Source organism: Pseudochaenichthys georgianus, chromosome 8 (assembly GCF_902827115.2).
Source record: "Pseudochaenichthys georgianus chromosome 8, fPseGeo1.2, whole genome shotgun sequence".
NCBI classification, from domain to species: Eukaryota; Metazoa; Chordata; class Actinopteri; order Perciformes; family Channichthyidae; genus Pseudochaenichthys; species Pseudochaenichthys georgianus.
Genome location: NC_047510.2, coordinates 30,851,373 through 30,871,441, shown reverse-complemented (window position 1 = coordinate 30,871,441; position 20,069 = coordinate 30,851,373). Strand labels below are relative to the sequence as shown.

At 40.8% G+C, this 20,069-nt stretch overlaps 1 protein-coding gene across 1 annotated transcript; it reads left to right on the top strand.

Moving 5' to 3' along the window:
- Positions 1-4,096: 4,096 nt before the first annotated feature.
- Positions 4,097-20,053, top strand: mmd2a (monocyte to macrophage differentiation-associated 2a). The gene is made up of 7 exons (XM_034088889.2): positions 4,097-4,361; positions 9,235-9,316; positions 11,422-11,582; positions 14,918-14,992; positions 15,992-16,093; positions 16,287-16,356; positions 17,037-20,053. The coding sequence occupies exons 1-7, from the start codon at positions 4,333-4,335 to the stop codon at positions 17,235-17,237; spliced, it is 720 nt and encodes a 239-aa protein (XP_033944780.1). The 5' UTR covers positions 4,097-4,332; the 3' UTR covers positions 17,238-20,053.
- Positions 20,054-20,069: the final 16 nt, after the last annotated feature.

Below are 20,069 nucleotides of genomic sequence, written 5' to 3'. Positions count from 1 at the left end.
CCCCCCCTGCTTGAAACGCCTCCACTGGACTCCATTGTTTACTTCCTGAACAAACTGACATCACTACGTAACACTTACGCTTCTATTGGCTAGCGCTCTAACATATGGTACAGTATGTGATTTTCTATGGGGCGGGACATCTCTAGGTGGTTGACCAATCACAACAGAGACGGCCAGCTAACCAATCAGAGCAGACTGGGCTCTGGTTTTAGACAGAGGGTGAAAAGAGGCACTGCAGCACAGGCAGTATGAGAAAAAGAATGAGATTTTGAACATTAAAGCATGGAGACATGTCCCAGGAGAGACACTACATACTGATATGAACCTGAAGTGAGCATAATAGGAAAAACTGCCAGGTGAGAAACAGAAACATTCAGGGAATGAGGCCCCGGACTCTAAGATAGCACGATGTATAGATAAAGGGAAATAGGAGTAGATAGTTGAAAGCTGAAAGTCCGAACAACCAGACCCTAGAGGAGCATAAATAGGGACTGGTTTAAGGGTATCTGAGATACTGAACTGAAGATTCAAATGCTTGTGAGGAGCTCTAATGACACACACCTGGAATTCTGACCTCCAACATGTTGTTAATCTACTAAGTAAGTCTCTTAAGATGTTTGAATCTATTTCCTGCAAGAAATACATTTTATTTGCATATTGGTCAGAAATAGCTAATACAAATATGCTCCTCTGGCCTCCTTTCATCCACATCTTTATCTCTAAACACAGCCAGGGGGTGAATGTGTAACATGTAGCTGTTTAAAGCATGGAATCATGTTTGGATGTGTGTGTGTGTATGTGTGTGTGTGTGTGTGTGTGTGTGTTTGCACAATGTGTCTGTTCTGCCTCACACAGCTGCTGCACAGTGCCACAAAGGGCCTCTGCTGTTATTGTTGGGTAACATTTAATTTTCCATTCGGTTTGAGCGTGAGCATGTCGTGTGAAGGGCAGCATGAGAGGATCTGCAACATGAAAATTAATAGGAATAGAAAGAGCATGATTACTTTTTCTTTATGAGGAGATACATGTACCACACAGTACATTTCTCTGAGTAAAATTGACTCAAATTGAAGAATATTTTACTCTAAAAATATTACATTTGGTCCCAACCTATATAGAGTAAAATGTACTCTTTGTTCAGAGTTGTATTTTTAGAGTTCATTTTACTCTATTATGTGCTTAGATTTGACTCTGCATGGTTATTTACTCTATGTAGTGTATATTAAAAACAACTCTACTGCCATTTTACTCATAATAGAAGGTCATTTTACATTACATTACATTACATTGCATTTAGCTGACGCTTTTATCCAAAGCGACTTACAATAAGTGCATTCGACCAGGAAGACACAACCTTGAAGAAAACAGAATCATATAAGTAGGTTTCATAGAGCCAAGTATTTCAAGTGCTACTCAACTGGCTATAGATAAGCCAGCCCTTTATTAGTATATAAGTGCTCTGTTAGCAGTTCTTTGTTAGTAATTCTGTCGCTCGAGGTGGAGTCGAAAGAGATGAGTTTTCAGTCTGCGCCGGAAGGTGTGTAAGCTTTCTGCCGTCCTGATGTCAATGGGGAGCTCATTCCACCATCTTGGAGCCAGGATAGCAAACCCACGTGTTTTTGCTGATGGGAACTTGGGTCCCCCTCGCAGTGCGGGTGCAGCGAGCCGTTTGGCTGATGCAGAGCGGAGTGCACGCGCTGGGGTGTACGGTTTAACCATGTCCTGGATGTAGGAAGGGCCAGATCCATTCGCAGCATGGTACCAAATACCAGTGTCTTGAAGTGGATTCTAGCAGTTACCGGAAGCCAGTGGAGGGAGCGGAGGAGCGGAGTGGTGTGGGAAAATGTAGGAAGGTTGAAGACCAGACGAGCCGCTGCATTCTGGATGAGCTGCAGAGGTCGGATGACACATGCAGGTAGACCAGCCAGGAGGGAGTTGCAGTAGTCTAGGCGTGAGGTGACGAGAGCCTGGACCAGAACCTGCGTCGCTTTCTGGGTCAGCTGGGGACGCATCCTCCTGATGTTGTAGAGCGTGTTTCTGCAGCAGCGGGTTGTAGCAGCGATGTTTGCAGTGAAGGACAGGTTGTTATCTAGGATCACACCCAGATTCCTTGCAGTATGGGTCGGGGAAACAACAGAGGTGCCAATGTTGATAGTCAGGTCAAGAGTGGGACAACCTTTTCCCGGAAGGAAAAGCAGTTCAGTCTTGTCAAGGTTGAGCTTGACAAGCAGAGATGCGTGCGACGACCTGGGTCTCTGAGCGGGGAAAGGACAGGATTAAATGGGTGTCGTCAGCGTAGCAGTGGTATGAAAAACCATGCGGGCTAATGACAGATCCGAGCGAGTTTGTGTACAAGGAGAAGAGGAGGGGACCAAGAACAGAGCCCTGAGGGACCCCTGTAGTTAATTGACAAGGGTCGGACTCGGACCCTCTCCAAGTGGGATTTTACTCCCAATCGAACGTCATTTCACTTCAATCGAATGTCATTTTACTCCCAATTGAATGTCATTTTACTCCCAATAGAATAAATGAACCATAATGATCTTTATAATAAAAAAAAGTGCTTAAGTAACACGAGTGGGCGTGTGTGAAGCTGACCATTGAGCGGCCCGACCAAGCAAGGAGGCAGAGAGTTAAAATACAACCCGGTGTGGGCATTTATTCATCGCTGTGGTTCATGATACACAGCCTCAATATGACTGTCTGACGTGAACACAGCCACCAGCAACAAGGACCTCACACACACTAACAGGAAAACAGAACCTAAATACACACAGGACTAATCAAACCAACAAGACACAGGTGAGGAGGGAAGAGAAAACACAGGGGCACCAGGTGAACACAACCACCAGCAACAGACAAGACGGGAGGGGGAACACTTTTCAAACTACAACAGGAAACAGAGACAGACAAACTAAAACATAGACAGATCGTGACAAATAGATGCATAAATGACATAGATTCACATGCTTCCTGTGCAATGTTTTCGCGTGGAACAAAGTAATATACTTCGCCAATAATGAAGCTATATAATATAAGAGACCGAGATCTACGGCCCCAGAGATCACCTCCGTTACAGCGTGGTCATGGTTTGACTCCAATAGAATTGACTCTTTTTTGATCGCACTCTAGAAGCTATGAATAAATACACTCCAAAATTATTAAATATCACTATTTCAGAGCAAAATAGTAATTACCGTATAACTTGAAATACAAGTAAATTGCATTTTTACCTCGAAACTGATGCTTTTTTCGTATTAAATCATTATTTAAAGCTCCGCTATTGATATATTTTGGTTTGAAAACACACAAATTCAAGTGCAATTGCCAGACCTTTTCAAATCTTTCCAGAAAATAAAGTTTGTTAGAAGATAATTTACATTATTCAAGAGAAATAATAACACTTTGAGGGGATTTGATATGATGATTCACATGTTTTTATAGTCAAAATATCTACATTTGAATTATTTTAGCCCAATACATAAATAAATAGATGTCTCCTTATGTTTATTCCTTACCTGAATCAAATGTGTTACTATCGAGCTGCCCTGGCTTAATTTGGCAGAACATATAATTGAACGCAGTTAACTGATGAAACATTATTTAAAAAAAAGATCGTTTGTGCAGGGGGTTAGGAGGTGCGTTTGGGGAACCTAGGATTTTCAAAACCTTTCCCAGACGATAGCTGACTGACTCTGTTGCATCCCTCAATGTGTGTTTAAAGTGTTTTCTCCCCCTTTTTAGGCTACAGGTAGAAAATAGGCTAAAAAATAATAACTTTTTAAACATTTATCATGATAAAATGGTCAGGTTTTGTTATCACGTGGATGTTTTTCCGGCCGTTCAACAACAATTAACCAGTAGTGGAAAAGGAAAGTGAGGCAGGATATAGTGTGTGCGTGTGTATGTTGCGTGTGCGTGTGTGCATGCGTGTGTGTGTGCATGCGTGTGTGTGTGTGTGTGCGGGAAAGGGGAGGAGAGGGGAGGAGGGGTTACAAACCCAGTCCCGCGGAACATCCTGCAAACACATCTGAGTCTCGAAACAAAACTCTGCACAGTTTCCCGTCACACACACTCACACACTCTCTCTCCCCCCCCCCCCCCCACACACACACACACTCTCTCAAACACACACACGCTGCTACAATCTCCGTGCTCTCGCCGGCATGTCTCGCCTCTCGACCCCCGGAGAAGTCTCGACACTTAGGTGAAGTTATTGTCGGTAGTTTCGATGCCGGACCTCAGTGTTTATGTTCCGTCTCCTCGCAGCGGTGGGACATCCGGAATGGGGGATCCGCTGTGCTGTTTGTAAATAGAGCAGTCTGCGCACAAATGGACTTTAAGAAGACGAAACTCGGACGGTAAGTTATTTTGTATTATCTTAACAAAGTTTGAGGTTTAGTTTGGCTGCATTATATTGTCCCTGTGTGGCTCATCCTGTGCATCCATGCGCACTGACGCGCTGGACAGGGTCAATCACAGGGATGTTATAGATTAGTGTGTGTGTGTGTGTGTGTGTGTGTGTGTGTGTGTGTGTGTGTGTGGGAAAGAGAAAAAAGTAACAAGCATGGAGACCATTACTTGTATTAGGGCTTGAACAAACGATTTTTTTATGGATTAATCTGTCCACATTTTTTTGGATCAATCAATGAAAGTGTATTACTTTAATAATGTAATATGTCCATCCAAGACCTGCACAATATGGGGCAATAATGTAACATTTGTGATAAATAAACGATACAAATATACACGAAGCTATCAAAGTGCACTAAGATCTGCCTTTCTGCTGTTTGTTTAAGGAGTACTCTGTCAGCTAACTAAAAACATCTCACAGTTTAATATCACAGTCTTGTATTATGTGGTATTTCACTCTGGCAAACATCGCAATGACGACTACACAATAAATTGTGTAGCTCTAAAGGAGATGACTTCAAATGTCTTGTTTACTGTCAACTTTGACAGTCTAAAACCCAAAGACATTAAGTTTATATATATTAAACAGAGCAAATCAGGGAATCTTAATATGTGAGAAAAATAATTACATTTTTGTATATCAAATTTGTATAGAATCGAATCAACACTGCATCAACCAACCACTCTCCCCCAGAGTCCTGGCATAGACCCTATACGCCATGGTATGGAAAAGGGAAGACAATACATACGTACATTGAGGATAATAAAATAGAAATCAAGCACATAAGCAATGGACGAGTCTAAGTGTGGAATGCTTCTATCTGCTTTGATGTATGTCCAGAAACGTTCCCAAGACGTATCCTCATCATTTCCATTGCATTGACCCTTCCCTTCGTATCTGTAGACTTGTTTATTGTCCAATGTCTGAAGATAATTCTGGACGCTGTTATCAACCCAACCATGACACGAGATACTCTGCCAGTTTTTAAACAAATCGAGAATAAAAATGGTTGAATTATAACTGTCGATCAACATTGTACCTAGTTATTGCAGCTCTATCTTTTATTACAATTACAAAAAGTACACAAACATGCCAAATGGGATAAAAGATCCTCTTTTAACAATTTGATTTGCATGTTTACCTAAAGACTCTCCATCTGTCTTCTAATCCATCTTTATGCTGTCCAGGTTCCCCTGCTGGCTTTAGTTCAGGGGTAGTTCATTTTCAGTATCATGTGCAGTATTACATCACACACACACACACACACACACACACACACACACACACACACACACACACACACACACACACACACACACACACACACACACACACACACACACACACACACACACACACACACACACACACACACACACACACACACACACACACACACACACACACACACACACACACACACACACACACACACACACACACACACACACACACACACACACACACACGTACACATAATATCACGTTGACTTCTGCTTGGGTGCTTTCATCAGTCATTACCCTCTATGTGTGTGTGTGTGTGTGTATTCACATGTGTGTCTGTGTGGGAGATGGCGATAATCGTGAGAACCAGAGTTTGAGTCCCAGAGGAGAAGAACTTGATCTTTACTGTAAAAGGAATAGCCCTGGAGTTAGAGCACACACACACACACACACACACACACACACACACACACACACACACACACACACACACACACACACACACACACACACACACACACACACACACACACACACACACACACACACACACACACACACACACACACACACACACACACACACACACACACACACACACACACACACACACACACACACACACACACACATCCTATTAATGTATGGAATGTGCTATAATGGGCTTTAGCACCACATAAAACACTCTTTTGTGAGCCGAAAACATGCCACTCACACACAGAGGAACAATACACATCGGAGCATATGACACACACGTGGTGAAAGGAAGACATTAATCTGATTATAACATGAACAAGAGAGGAAATAGTGTGCTGATGATGAGGACAACAATGCCGTCTCTGATCAGAGCCTGTGAACCCCTATCCTGTCCTTTCGGTACATTACACACACGCACGCACGCACACACACACACGCACGCACAGTTCTGTCATAAGCTATTAGAGGACATCAGAGTGATGCATTCAGGTCCGTTGATGTCCTCACAATACCACAACAGTGCTCAGAAGAAGACTTGTTATGCACTTGGCACGGCCTGTAAGACAGCAGGGAGACGCCACACACACATCTAATGTTACTCAATGTTATTTATTCTATTGCTGAAAATCATAGAGCGTGTCACGTACGTTTTATTTAAGGATTTTATATTGCAGTAGGGACAATGCATCAGAGCAGGAGTTTAATTAAGATGATAACGAGTGTATTTAGGAAATAAAGTGATATGACGTCTAAAAAAGTCTATTCAAAGCAGTAACGTGTGTGTGTGTGTGTGTGTGTGTGTGTGTGTGTGTGTGTGTGTGTGTGTGTGTGTGTGTGTGTGTGTGTGTGTGTGTGTGTGTGTGTGTGTGTGTGTGTGTGAGAGCATAGTGTGTGTATGTGTGTGCATCAAAAGCCTAACCCTGATGCCTGGTACCACCAATGTGACCTACAACAGAAACACACAGATATTCTTGTTATGTGGGTTATGGTGGTGAGTGCAAACACACACACACACACACACACACACACACACACACACACACACACACACACACACACACACACACACACACACACACACACACACACACACACACACACATACATACACACACACACACGTAATAATGAGATGGTAAAGTGGGTGTGACGGTATCAACATGTATCAACAATGAAATGCATTGATGACAATAAAAACATTTCTCTGGGTTCCCACACTTCTGGAAACATTTGGGACACAATCAGATAAATATACAACTTAGTGGTTTTATAAATATCTGGGCAGAAATGTAACATGCATTTTAAATTCAGTTTTAGCTTATCTTATTCTATTCAACATGTATATAGTTGACTTCTTCTGCCTTTACTTGCACATTGGTCACTTGAAACATTCGCTATGTTGTGTCCATTCTGTGTCATCTTGCATTTTTTAAATTGTTTTATGTCTTATATATATTTGTGTTGGACTGAAGGAGGAGTCTGGGACTTCATTGCTCAAACTACACTAGCTTCTGTGTCGATAAAACCTTTGCATCTTGAATCTATTATTCTGTGTAACTCTCTGATTCACTTTCTCCTCAATGTGAAGAGTTAATAGACCACAACAAACAGCTATGGGACATATATGTGTGTGTGTGTGTGTGTTCTGGTAAATGATGTGTGATGTCAGTGTGTGTGTTGATGAGGCGTCTGCCAAAATGTGTAATCAAATAACACAGCTGACCGACGCAGACACACCTGTGGCCCTGCAAGAGAGCCTACATTCAAATGAGTGTGTGTGTGTGTGTGTGTGTGTGCGTGCGTGTGTAAATCTTGTCGTATAAAATGTGGTTTCGTAACATCTCCAGATGTGTTTTTTTCCCTGTAAGCCGGGATTGAGAGATTTACTGATGATTAAAGAGCCCACAGACACACACACACACCCCCACACACAACACACACATGCACACACACACACACACACACACACACACACACACACACACACACACACACACACACACACACACACACACACACACGCTCGCAGGAAGTAACTTTGTTAGTAGTATACAAATAAAATGCAAATAAAGTTAATGGTTAGCGGTTTCCTGGTGCACTAGCACAGGCAGTGACTTCACTACATTGCGACCATAAAGCGTAATCAAATTCAGACAACGTGATGTGGATTAGAGACCTGCAAATCCTCCAAGAATGACCATCACACACACACACACACACACACACACACACACACACACACACACACACACACACACACACACACACACACACACACACACACACACACACACACACACACACACACACACACACACACACACACACACACACACACACACACACACACACACACACACACACACACACACACACACACACACACACACGCACACCAAATGCAAGTTGGAATCTATTCATCACGTGCTTAGTGGAATATTTTAATAATTTTAAGTGAATCGGAATCACTGGGACACATCATTTGTAGTTTTTGGAAAAAGCCTTTGAGGCATTCATTTGATGGAGCATAGAAACAAGTCCTTCATCTGAAACCTGCAGAAGTAGATGATTGTTCACCGTGGGAACTCTAACTGGACTTGTTATGATGAAACCAACTCCTTAATAAAGTACTAAACCAAATGAAAGACGATGAACCCTTAAAACTCAAACCTAAAGTAAATTGGGACACAGTGAACAGAAAGGCATCGCTTCCACTGAAACGTTCTGATACTTACAGATAAGATAACAATACAAGAACATGGATTTCTGCACACACACACACACACACACACACACACACACACACACACACACACACACACACACACACACACACACACACACACACACACACACACACACACACAACAATACAAGAATATGGATTTCTGAACACACACACACACACACACACACACACACACACACACACACACACACACACACACACACACACACACACACACACACACACACACACACACACACACACACACACACACACACAACAATACAAGAACATGGATTTCTGAAATATATTGTTAATAGTTGAAGATTTCAATGTCTCTCCCCCCTTTCCCTCTCTCTCACTCTGCCTCCCCCTCCTCACCCTCTCTCAGGTTCATGAACTGCAGGGTCCCGGCCAGTAAGAGATACCAGCCCACTGAGTACGAGCACGCTGCAAACTGTGCCACACATGGGGTGAGATGAAAACAAATACAAACAATTAGAAACTAACCTTACAGTAAACGATCTTCTTCAGTGTTTCCGCTCTCCTCTCTTTCTCATTCAGCAGCTGAAACACTCTTTTGCTTTGCCACTCCGCATTAATATCTTTTAATACTAATAAGCCACTGCACATATTTAAGTTACATTTTGCACTATTTATTTAATCTTTCCATATTATTAATGTTTTACTATGGTACAGATTTTTACTCAATATAAATATTGTAATTTTATGTTTTTTACAACACATGTCTTACTTTAAATTCTTATATTTGATATACATATTGGTATTTTGTTTAAACATTTTTATTGCAAATGTTTAATGTTGCTTTTTATGTTCATATAAATATTTTATTTGATATTTTTTGCACATTTTTACTTTAACTTCTGATGATTATCCACAAATAGTTTTACCCTATTTTATTTATCCTTTTTTTGCACATTATTCCTTAATTTCTTATTTTTATATAAACATTTATTAATGCTATTTTATTTTTTACTTTGACTTTAACTTAATTAAAAAATATTTTGTCTTATTTGAAAAAAGATCAAATGTCACGAAACCCAATTTCCCGTTGAATAAATTGTAGAGGCGGTGTGTGGTGCAGTGGGTTGTGCGTATGTGTTGGGATCAGGGGGTCACAGGTTCAAACCCCACTGCAGTCAGCATGTCATTCACCCCAAATGGCTCCTGTGGGGATTGCCCACAGTATTGAGTATGGAAGTCGCTTTGGATGAAAGTGTCTAACAAGTATTGTGTAACGTAATGGAATGCATTCAGATCCAATTCTGGTATCTCCCTGTCCCGTTGCTCTCTCTCTTTCGTGAGTGTTTGAGTTCAGAGAAGCCTTTTGAAAGATGGAGGGGATTGCGAGGAATAATGCAGGAATACAGAGGATTTGAGGCCGTGCCATAGAGGCTATAATCTGTGATTCAGCCTGTAGTTTTCGCTAATCTGCTGTAATCCCTGTACGCTTCCGCCTCGGACAGAACAAGACAGACGGAGTGAATGAAACAGACGGAGAGACATGAAAGAAAGCAGAGAGGAAACATGGCTGTAATGACTCTTAAGCCTTAAATGGCCCAGGGTTTTCTGATGCTTCATCCATTCATTCCTTTAGCGAGTCACAGTTCAATTCAGCTTAGTGTTTCCCATTAACAACAAGAATCATCCTCAACGTTTCTGAGATACAGAATCAGAATAGTTTGATATTTTTTGCTTTATGGACAAGATTAGAAGTTTGATATCATGTAACAGCTGGTTAGCTTAGCGTAGAGACAGGAAATGAGGAAAAAGCTAGCCTGGTTCTTTCCAACATTAACAAAATCACCTTACTTACATGTATCGATACAAATTGACCATCTTTTAACCATTAAACATACAAGATGTCATTGGCAGGCTTTAGAGATGTTGGTAGGTGGAATTTGATTGCGTTGGTCAGAGCCAGGCTCGATGTTTCCAGTTCTGCTAGGCTTAACCAACCGATTGCTAGTTGTTGTAGCTTCAAAGTTATGCCCATATTTCCGTGCATGGTACAATGGCAAAACTCTAATAGACTACGTTTTTGTTCCAAGCCTTTTTTCATTATTATGTTTCCACTGCAGAAAGTTCTGCCTCAGTGTAGGCGCGATTCTCAGCTAATAACGCCAGCAATGCTTTGACATCATCTCCAACTCGACAACTGAATAAGCAACCAAGCAGCGGAACGTCTGCTATTTGTCTATCGTATGGTTTAGTTTGCCTTTTGACATTTTTTTTATCTGGGTCGAATTAATAACTATTTATGGATAATATTAAAAGTAGTTTGGCTGTTTTAAAAGATAAAGTTATTCAGAGAGAGAGTCATGTTAACAATATCAGGGAGACATTCTCGGACAAATGCAGTATAATCTCCAAGAAGAAACTAAAACTAGACAAACTAACCTACCTTGTCACATTCCTGTTGGTTTTAATATCAACATTTCATATATTTGTTTCTAATACAACTTTGAGAAATCATAACATTAAAAAAAAGTTTCATACAATATGTAAAAATCATTGTGTGTATCATGAGAAACTTTATATTTTCTATCTTTTCTAGTTGTGGATCATCCCCAGTCTGGTGGGCGGGTCTATGCTCTACTTCCTGTCTCTGGACCAATGGCATCGCGTGGCTGCCTGGCTCTACGGCAGCGGTCTCACCGGCCTGTTTCTCACCTCAACGCTCTTCCACACCGCTGCCTGGAAAATCAGCCACCTCCGGTGTGTGTGTGTGTGTGTGTGTGTGTGTGTGTGTGTGTGTGTGTGTGTGTGTGTGTGTGTGTGTGTGTGTGTGTGTGTGTGTGTGTGTGTGTGTGTGTGTGTGTGTGTGTGTGTGTGTGTGTGTGTGTGTGTGTGTGTGTGTGTGTTGAAGGGAGATGCTGTTAGGGATTTGGCAGCTGTGCATGTGTGTGTTTTCATGTTCTGCACACTCAGACAAGTAGTCTGTTAATTATGACAGAGCCAGAAGGCCAGAGAGAAAACAACAGATGCTCCGTGGTAATGAAAATATTTCACATCACGTTCAACTAACACCCTTTAAATAGCATTCGCTTAACTATTAATAGCCAAACACACTCTAACATAGAAACAAACTCTTCCAAGTTTTAACACTTTGAATTCCCACATTAAATATGTAGATACAGTGGGGCAAAAAAGTATTTAGTCAGCCACCAATTGTGCAAGTTCTCCCACTTAAAAAGATGAGAGAGGCCTGTACTTTTCATCCTAGGTATACCTCAACTATGAGAGACAGAATGGGGGGAAAAATCACATTGTCTGATTTTTAAAGAATATATTTGCAAATTATGGTGGAAAATAGGTATTTGGTCAATAACAAAAGTTCATCTCAATACTTTGTTATATACCCTTTGTTGGCAATGACAGAGGTCAAACGTTTTCTGTAAGTCTTCACAAGGTTTTCACACACTGTTGCTGGTATTTTGGCCCATTCCTCCATGCAGATCTCCTCTAGAGCAGTGATGTTTTGTGGCTGTCGCTGGGCAACACAGACTTTCAACTCCCTCCAAAGATTTTCTATGGGGTTGAGATCTGGAGACTGGCTAGGCCACTCTAGGACCTTGAAATGCTTATTACGAAGCCACTCCTTCGTTGCCCGGGCGGTGTGTTTGGGATCATTGTCATGCTGAAAGACCCAGCCACGTTTCATCTTCAATGCCCTTGCTGATGGAAGGAGGTTGTCACTCAAAATCTCACGATACATGGCCCCATTCATTCTTTCCTTTACACGGCTCAGTCGTCCTGGTCCCTTTGCAGAAAGACAGCCCCAACGCAAGATGTTTCCACCCCCATGTTTCACAGTATGGTGTTCTTTGGATGCAACTCACCATTCTTTCTCCTCCAAACACGTCTAGTAAAAGTTCTATTTTGGTTTCATCTGACCATATGACATTCTCCCAATCCTCTTCTGGATCATCTAAATGCTCTCTAGCAAACTTAAGACGGGCCTGGACATGTACTGGCTTAAGCAGGGGGACACGTCTGGCACTGCAGGATTTGAGTCCCTGGCGGCGTAGTGTGTTACTGATGGTAGCCTTTGTTACCTTGGTCCCAGCTCTCTGCAGGTCATTGACTAGGTTCCCCCGTGTGGTTCTGGGATCTTTGCTCACCGTTCTTGTGATCATTTTGACCCCACGGGGTGAGATCTTGCGTGGAGCCCCAGATCGAGGGAGATTATCAGTGGTCTTGTATGTCTTCCATTTTCTAATAATTGCTCCCCCAGTTGATTTCTTCACACCAAGCTGCTTAGCTATTGCAGATTCAGTCTTCCCAGCCTGGTGCAGGTCTACCATTTTGTTTCTGGTGTGCTTTGACAGCTCTTTGGTCTTGGCCATAGTGGAGTTTGGAGTGTGACTGTTTGAGGTTGTGGACAGGTGTCTTTTATACTGATAACGAGTTCAAACAGGTGCCATTAATACAGTTAACGAGTGGAGGACAGAGGAGGCTCTTAAAGAAGAAGTTACAGGTCTGTGAGAGCCAGACATCTTGTTTGTTTGTAGGTGACCAAATACTTATTTTACCGAGGAATTTACCAATTCATTCATTACAAATCCTACAATGTGATTTCCTGGATTCTTTCCCCCCCATTCTGTCTCATAGTTGAGGTGTACCTAGGATGAACATTACAGGCTTCTCTCATCTTTTTAAGTGGGAGAACTTGCACAATTGGTGGCTGACTAAATACTTTTTTGCCCCACTGTATATCTCAGAACGCCATGTTCTTGAAATGTTGCCTATAATTATGTTTATTCTCTCCTGGGACTAATAAAAAAATCAGCAACTCAGTTGAGGTGATGCCTTCTTGTTCGCTGTATCCCAATCTATGTTATGTTCGAGGTTGATTAATGAGGTTGACTCTCAATTGATTTGGACTGGTGCTACTGTATGTACTTTATCAAGTTTAGTTAATGAAATCTATCTTACCTCTGCCAATGAGCTTTTTTCGTCTGTGCTTACTAAGATTTTATTAACATGTTTAACTAAGAACGGTGTGTGTGTGTGTGTGTGTGTGTGTGTGTGTGTGTGTGTGTGTGTGTGTGTGTGTGTGTGTGTGTGTGTGTGTGTGTGTGTGTGTGTGTGTGTGTGTGTGTGTGTGTGTGTGTGTGTGTGTGTGTGTGTGTGTGTGTGTGTTAGGGCTGCTCGATTATGTCAAAAATCATAATCTCGATTATTTGGCTCAATAATTGATATCACGTTTATAAAAAACGATTATCCATTTACTTTGAAAACATCCATTTATTGAAAACATTTGAACAGTATGTTTTTAACAGTTGATTACCCTGAACTGTAAGTATAATTCAACTGAAAAACCAATACAAATAAATAATAATTTTATTTCGATTATGTTGTTTTCATAATCTTTGCAAGCAAAAATCGTAATTGCGATTAAAATACGATTAATTGAGCAGCCCTAGTGTGTGTGTGTGTGTGTGTGTGGCCTAGCATTACTATACTTGTGGGGACCTACATCTGTTTACATAGTCACGTGTGGGGACTCGCCGCCCTTATGGGGACAAATTGGAGGTCCCCATGAGGAGATGTGTGTGTGTGTGTGTGTGTGTGTAATGTACCGAAAGGACAGGATATGGATTCACAGGCTCTGATCAGAGAGGGCATTGTTGTCCTCATCATCAGCACACTATTTCCTCTGTTATAATGAGATGTTTCTCCCACATTTCTTCCTTTCACCACGTGTGTGTCATATGCTCCGATGTGTATTGTTCCTCTGTGTGTGAGTGGCATGTTTTCCGCTCACAAAAGAGTGTTTTATGTGGTGCTAAAGCCCATTATAGCACATTCCATACAATAATAGGATCGGTTGCATCTAAGAGGATCAGAACCTTTAGGATCAAGGTGGCCTTGTGTACGCTGTAGGAATGTGTGTGTGTGTTTGTGTGTGTTTTCCCAACAACAGAATTTGCCTTCTAAAATGTGAGATCTGCCATGTACTGAGATAAACGTCAGTATTCTGTGAACCTTTAAAGTAATTAAATTCTTTGTAATGACATATTATTTTCCTTTTCTTTGTCTGTGTGTAGGACTGTGGAGCAGCGTTTCCACATGTGTGACAGAATGGCCATCTACTTCTTCATCGCTGCCTCATACTCTCCGTGGTGAGTCAATACTGAATATGCCGTCCTGTGGATAAAATAACGTGTTAAAGGGGCCATATTATGCTAATTATCAGGTTCCATATTTGTATGTTGTGCCTCTACTGGGACATGTTTAAATGCTTTAATGTTCAAAAATCTCTTTATCTTTCTCATACTGCCTCTTTTCACCCTCTGTCTGAAACCAGCCCCTTAGCCCATCACATACATAGAGCCTACAGTCTATGGTTAGAGCGCTAGCCAACAGAGGCGTGAGTGTTACAAAGTGATGTCACTGTGTTAGGGAAGTAAACAAAGGAGTCCAATGGAGGCGTTTTAGACAGGACACTTTGGGATTCTAGCCTTTGCAGACCTTTTACTTGCACAAACACCAATACAACACCCTACAGCAGGGGTGTCCAAACTACGGCCCGGGGGCTAAATGCGGCCCGCGAGCCATTTTGAATCGGCCCTCAGCAAATTCTAAAAGTGTAATGAAATATGGCCCACAAAGAAACCTGTGCTTGTCTCGTACTTCTTAAATAGAGATGAAAACACATATTACACAGTAGTATTCATGTGTTACGAAGCCCACTTCAAATACATTCAGTCAGTTGAAGCTGAAAACAAATGTTAGAAAAAAAGCCGAATAACTTATTTACATAACAAGCTTGAAATAAACTCTTCATATTATTTCCTCTTATTATACAGTAAGCAATCTGAGGCTTCTGTTTGAAGGAATGAGCTGCTAACACAATAAATGAAACCCTACGGAGAGCTGTGATGTAGGCTGTTGTTTTTTTAAAGCAAATTCAAGTATTAAGCATAATTTACCTACATTTGATTTATTTTGCTAACTTAACTTATAAGGCAATCTACCTCGTCTCTAGTGAGCGACCCGGCCCTTCGTATGTTCTTCTGTATGTGGACACCCCTGCGCTCCAGGAAAGGGAGAACCCCACAAAGCGCGATAGAGCCCCTTTACGAAGCGTACGTATTGAATGTAGCGCTGTGTCTCCGCAGGTTGATGCTGCGGGAGCTCGGGCCCTGGGTGTGTCACATGCGCTGGCTCATTTGGGTCATGGCTTGTGTCGGATCCATGTGTGTCTTCCTTTTCCACGAGAGGTAATCCACTCCGTCTCTCTGCTCCTCCTCGTCACCGTTTGATGCAATTAACCTGAAACCAAACTGAAACCAAACTCCCGTCCTCGAGTGTTTACAGGAAACACCGGCAGCTGTTTGAAGCAGAAACAATTCCATAGAAGATGTGAGGAGGTGTGGTATTTGTTTTAATGTCCTCTGTTGTTGTTACATACAGGTACAAGCTGATCGAGCTGTTGGGATATGTGTCCATGGGGGTGGTTCCTGCGTTGGTCATCCTATCCATGGTGAGCATACAGGTTGAAACGAGCTTTATTCAGTGAGCCCTCTCCCGGTGCTTCAGGCTTCCTGCTGTTGTTTGGGAATCGGACACCGAACATGTGTTCTTTTGTTTGTTTTTGCCCATAACCTACCACCCTAGTTACTGTAACATAACTATGTTTTATTAAATGACTTAGTATCAGGTATAAGGTTGTATAACATTGTAATTTATTCATAAATTAAGCACTTATAATACCAGTAAGTGCAGTTCAAAGTGCTCCAAAGATGCCGTAATTTAAGACGGGAGAAGATTGACGTGAAAAGAAAAAACAAACTGTTCAACGAAATTAAATGACAGCACTATACAATACAATGTGACAAATGAAATACAACAAAATAGAAAATAAATGTAAATAATATCTATTAACCGTTTTTTTTAATTTTTTTAAAGATTTGAAGCCATAAATAACTTTTAAAGTAACTATCAAAACTCAGTCTATAAGGAATACAAATTACTGTTTGTCCTTAAATTACTATATATATAGTATATTAGAATATATTGTATTTATTTGGGATACAAACATCAACCCCCTTTTTATACTTTGTTAGATTTGTTATATTATTACTATTATCTTATACTTTTTCATTTGGTCTTTGCTCTACCAACTCTTCACTTATAGCCTACGACTTTCGTCTTCTGTTCCAGGGTGAGCGTTCAGGTGTGTGTGAGCTCGCAGTGGGAGGCGTCTTTTACACGGTGGGCGTGATCTTCTTCAAGAGTGACGGACTCGTCCCCTTCGCTCACGCCATCTGGCATCTCTTTGTCGCTGCTGGAGCCTGCGTTCATTACTACGCCATCTGGAGGTACCTGTACTTACCGGGGCCGCCGCTGAAGACCTCCAGGTGACTGGCTGCTCTATGAGGTCAGCTGATCTGCATCATGTGACTAACTGGGAAAAACAGGACATTTTATCCATGGGAACATTGTGTTTTGACTCATGAAGGAAAGAAATGGTGCTGAGGTGATCTAATCAGATGAAATTCTCCACAGTTGGGGGACCAAACACTAAAAGACATTTCTACTCGGGCTGAGCGATATGGAGAAAATCAAATATCACAAAATGTCTGATCAAATACCGTGATATTGATATTCGTACGATATTGTAGGGTTAACTATTGGTGATTTCACACAATACAAGTTGTTGATAAATCACTTTTACTAGTGTTGATGTAATGCCTTAGTGGTTAAAGGCAGAACAATCAGAAACTTCAGAGATCGCTTCTCTGTAATGAGGAGGCATGTGGCTTAGTGCGTTGGTAATCGGATCAGGGGGATCACAGGTTCAAACCCCACTGCAGTCAGCATGTGGTTGTGTCCCTGGGCAAGACACTTCACCCCAAATTGCTCCTGTGGGGATACTGTCCACAGTATTGAGTACGTAAGACGCTTTGGAGAAAAACGTCTAACAAGTAACATGTAATGTAATGCAGCCTTTAAAACCAGGAAAAGACAACACTAACAATAACACGATATGCAAAATCTAAGACATTACATAGTCTTATATCACATTGATATACTGCCCAGCCCTGATTTCAACACGCTAATTATTAAACTGATTGATCTGTAAAATGTTTTTCTGAATGGACCAAACTTATGATTGAATTCTGCTGCTCGGTATGAATGGTCCTTTTCGTTCATCAACTCATGGGAGATATTTATAATGAGCCAGAAAGTTTCTATGACCAAAAGTTCAGCATATGGAATAGTTTGAAAATATACTTATATGCTTATTCACTTTCTTTCCGAGAGTTAGAAGATGATACCACTCTCATGCTAAATACGTTGCTACGTCTAGCGGCTAGTTAGCCTAGCTTACAGCATAGAGACTGGAAACAAGGGGAAACAGCTAGCCAATGAGCAAACTCACCATTTTTTAAAAATTCAAAACAAGTGTTTTGGTATTGTAATAAAAAACGGATTACCAAGTTTGAACTACATTTAGTAGAAAGAAAACTCAGCTATTCTATGAAATTAAAGTGGTACGTTTATAGATTTTTTGTTTTTTAAATAAAGTCGTAAATGTGCCTTTTACTGTAGATTTGAGTGTGGAATAAACGTTCCTATCTAATTCTCTGCACCTAATAAGCAAATTAGAATATAACATGTCAAACTATTACCTCTATGACAGAACTGATGGCACATGCTAAACTATGCTAGGCTAGTAAAGTCCACTCTTTTAAACATTCCAACAGTGAAGTGCCAAAATGTACCACTTACATTCCTTCATAAAGGTGCTAAACACTTACTTTACATTATTTTTGCCCATTTTGCACAGCGGCAAACGATTGAAATATAGATTTGGGACTAGGACGACACACATTGTTGTCCGATTAGCATACATTTAGCTTAGCATAACATCAGTTTGATTTCAAGCCAGAATGCTGTCCATTTCAGGTGATGGAGTAGTTTAGTGTAAACATTGATTCTGATATTTGTTAAAAGGTTAGGTTGACTTTGAACTGTCAAACTAAAGGATGTCATATATTAGCTACTGAAGGTCACACTGACATGACTGTTGTTGACCCTCTATTATTCCAGATAAAGGTCGACTAACAGGCTTTAGTAGAACTGGTCCGTTTAGTTCTGCATAGAAATCTATTCCCCTACTTTACTGTATTGTGGTTTTTAAAAGATGATGAATCTAAAGCTAATGTAACACTATCCTTCAGGGTTCATACACTTTTTCACCAATGACTTCTCCATGACTTCTCCATGACCACAAAAATGACGCTTTCTCAGCGGTACCACATGGAACAGGAAAATAAGGTCTGCATATGAAACATGTTGTGCCTATCTAAAACAAATCCAATAGTAGGCTTAGCTTCTACAGGCTGAAGCAACTAAAATCTCTCACCAGCAAAATACCTCAACAGTTAAATGCCATTTTACGTTTCATTACTATACGATACATTACATTGCATTTGGCTGACGCTTTTATCCAAAGCGACTCACAATAAGTGCGTTCGACCAACAAAATACAAACTTGAAGAAAACAGAATCATATAAGTACATCAGGTTTCATAGAGCCAAAACATTTCAAGTGCTACTCAACTGGCTTTAGATAAGCCAGCCCTTTGTTAGTATATAAGTGCTTTGTTAATAGTTCTATCGCTCGAAGTGGAGTCGAAAGAGATGAGTTACAGTATTTATCATTATAGTATTACTATTTTGGCGATTAGATAACATATAAATTATATTTGATGCAACTTTAGTTACATTTCCAGGACTTTTCCAAAACTTTGGGAAGAATATTGTGTTCCATGACTTTTCCAGGACCTGGAATTAGCTTTTTGAATTTCCATGACTTTTCCAGGTTTTTAATGACCGTAAGAACCCTGCTTGTTCAATTCCCCCAAAGATGTTGATTATCTTGTTAACGGGACAATGATTGCCAGTTGTTGTTGTTGTTTTTTTAGCAATGTATCCTTGAACACTTTTCTATCAGTTATTTTATGAAGAATTTACTCAAATACTCGGAAAATGGCAGAATTACCAGTTTTAATGATTTATTCTGCTTCAAACACCATTGAGATAAAACGTTTTCCCTAATGTCTAGTAGCTTAATTTGTTCAGTTTTTGCCGAAAAACAGAACACTTACTCAGGAAGAGAGCTTTGTTTTTTAATTCAGATGATCTATTTTGTTCAATTGTATTTTCACTATAATAAAGAAGAGATTC

Excerpts from the sequence above, each read along its gene's own strand:
- mmd2a (XM_034088889.2), top strand. The coding sequence starts at position 4,333 with ATGGACTTTAAGAAGACGAAACTCGGACG. Across the intron at positions 4,362-9,234 it reads AAGAAGACGAAACTCGGACG|GTTCATGAACTGCAGGGTCC; the intron begins GTAAGTTATTTT and ends ACCCTCTCTCAG. Across the intron at positions 9,317-11,421 it reads CAAACTGTGCCACACATGGG|TTGTGGATCATCCCCAGTCT; the intron begins GTGAGATGAAAA and ends TATCTTTTCTAG.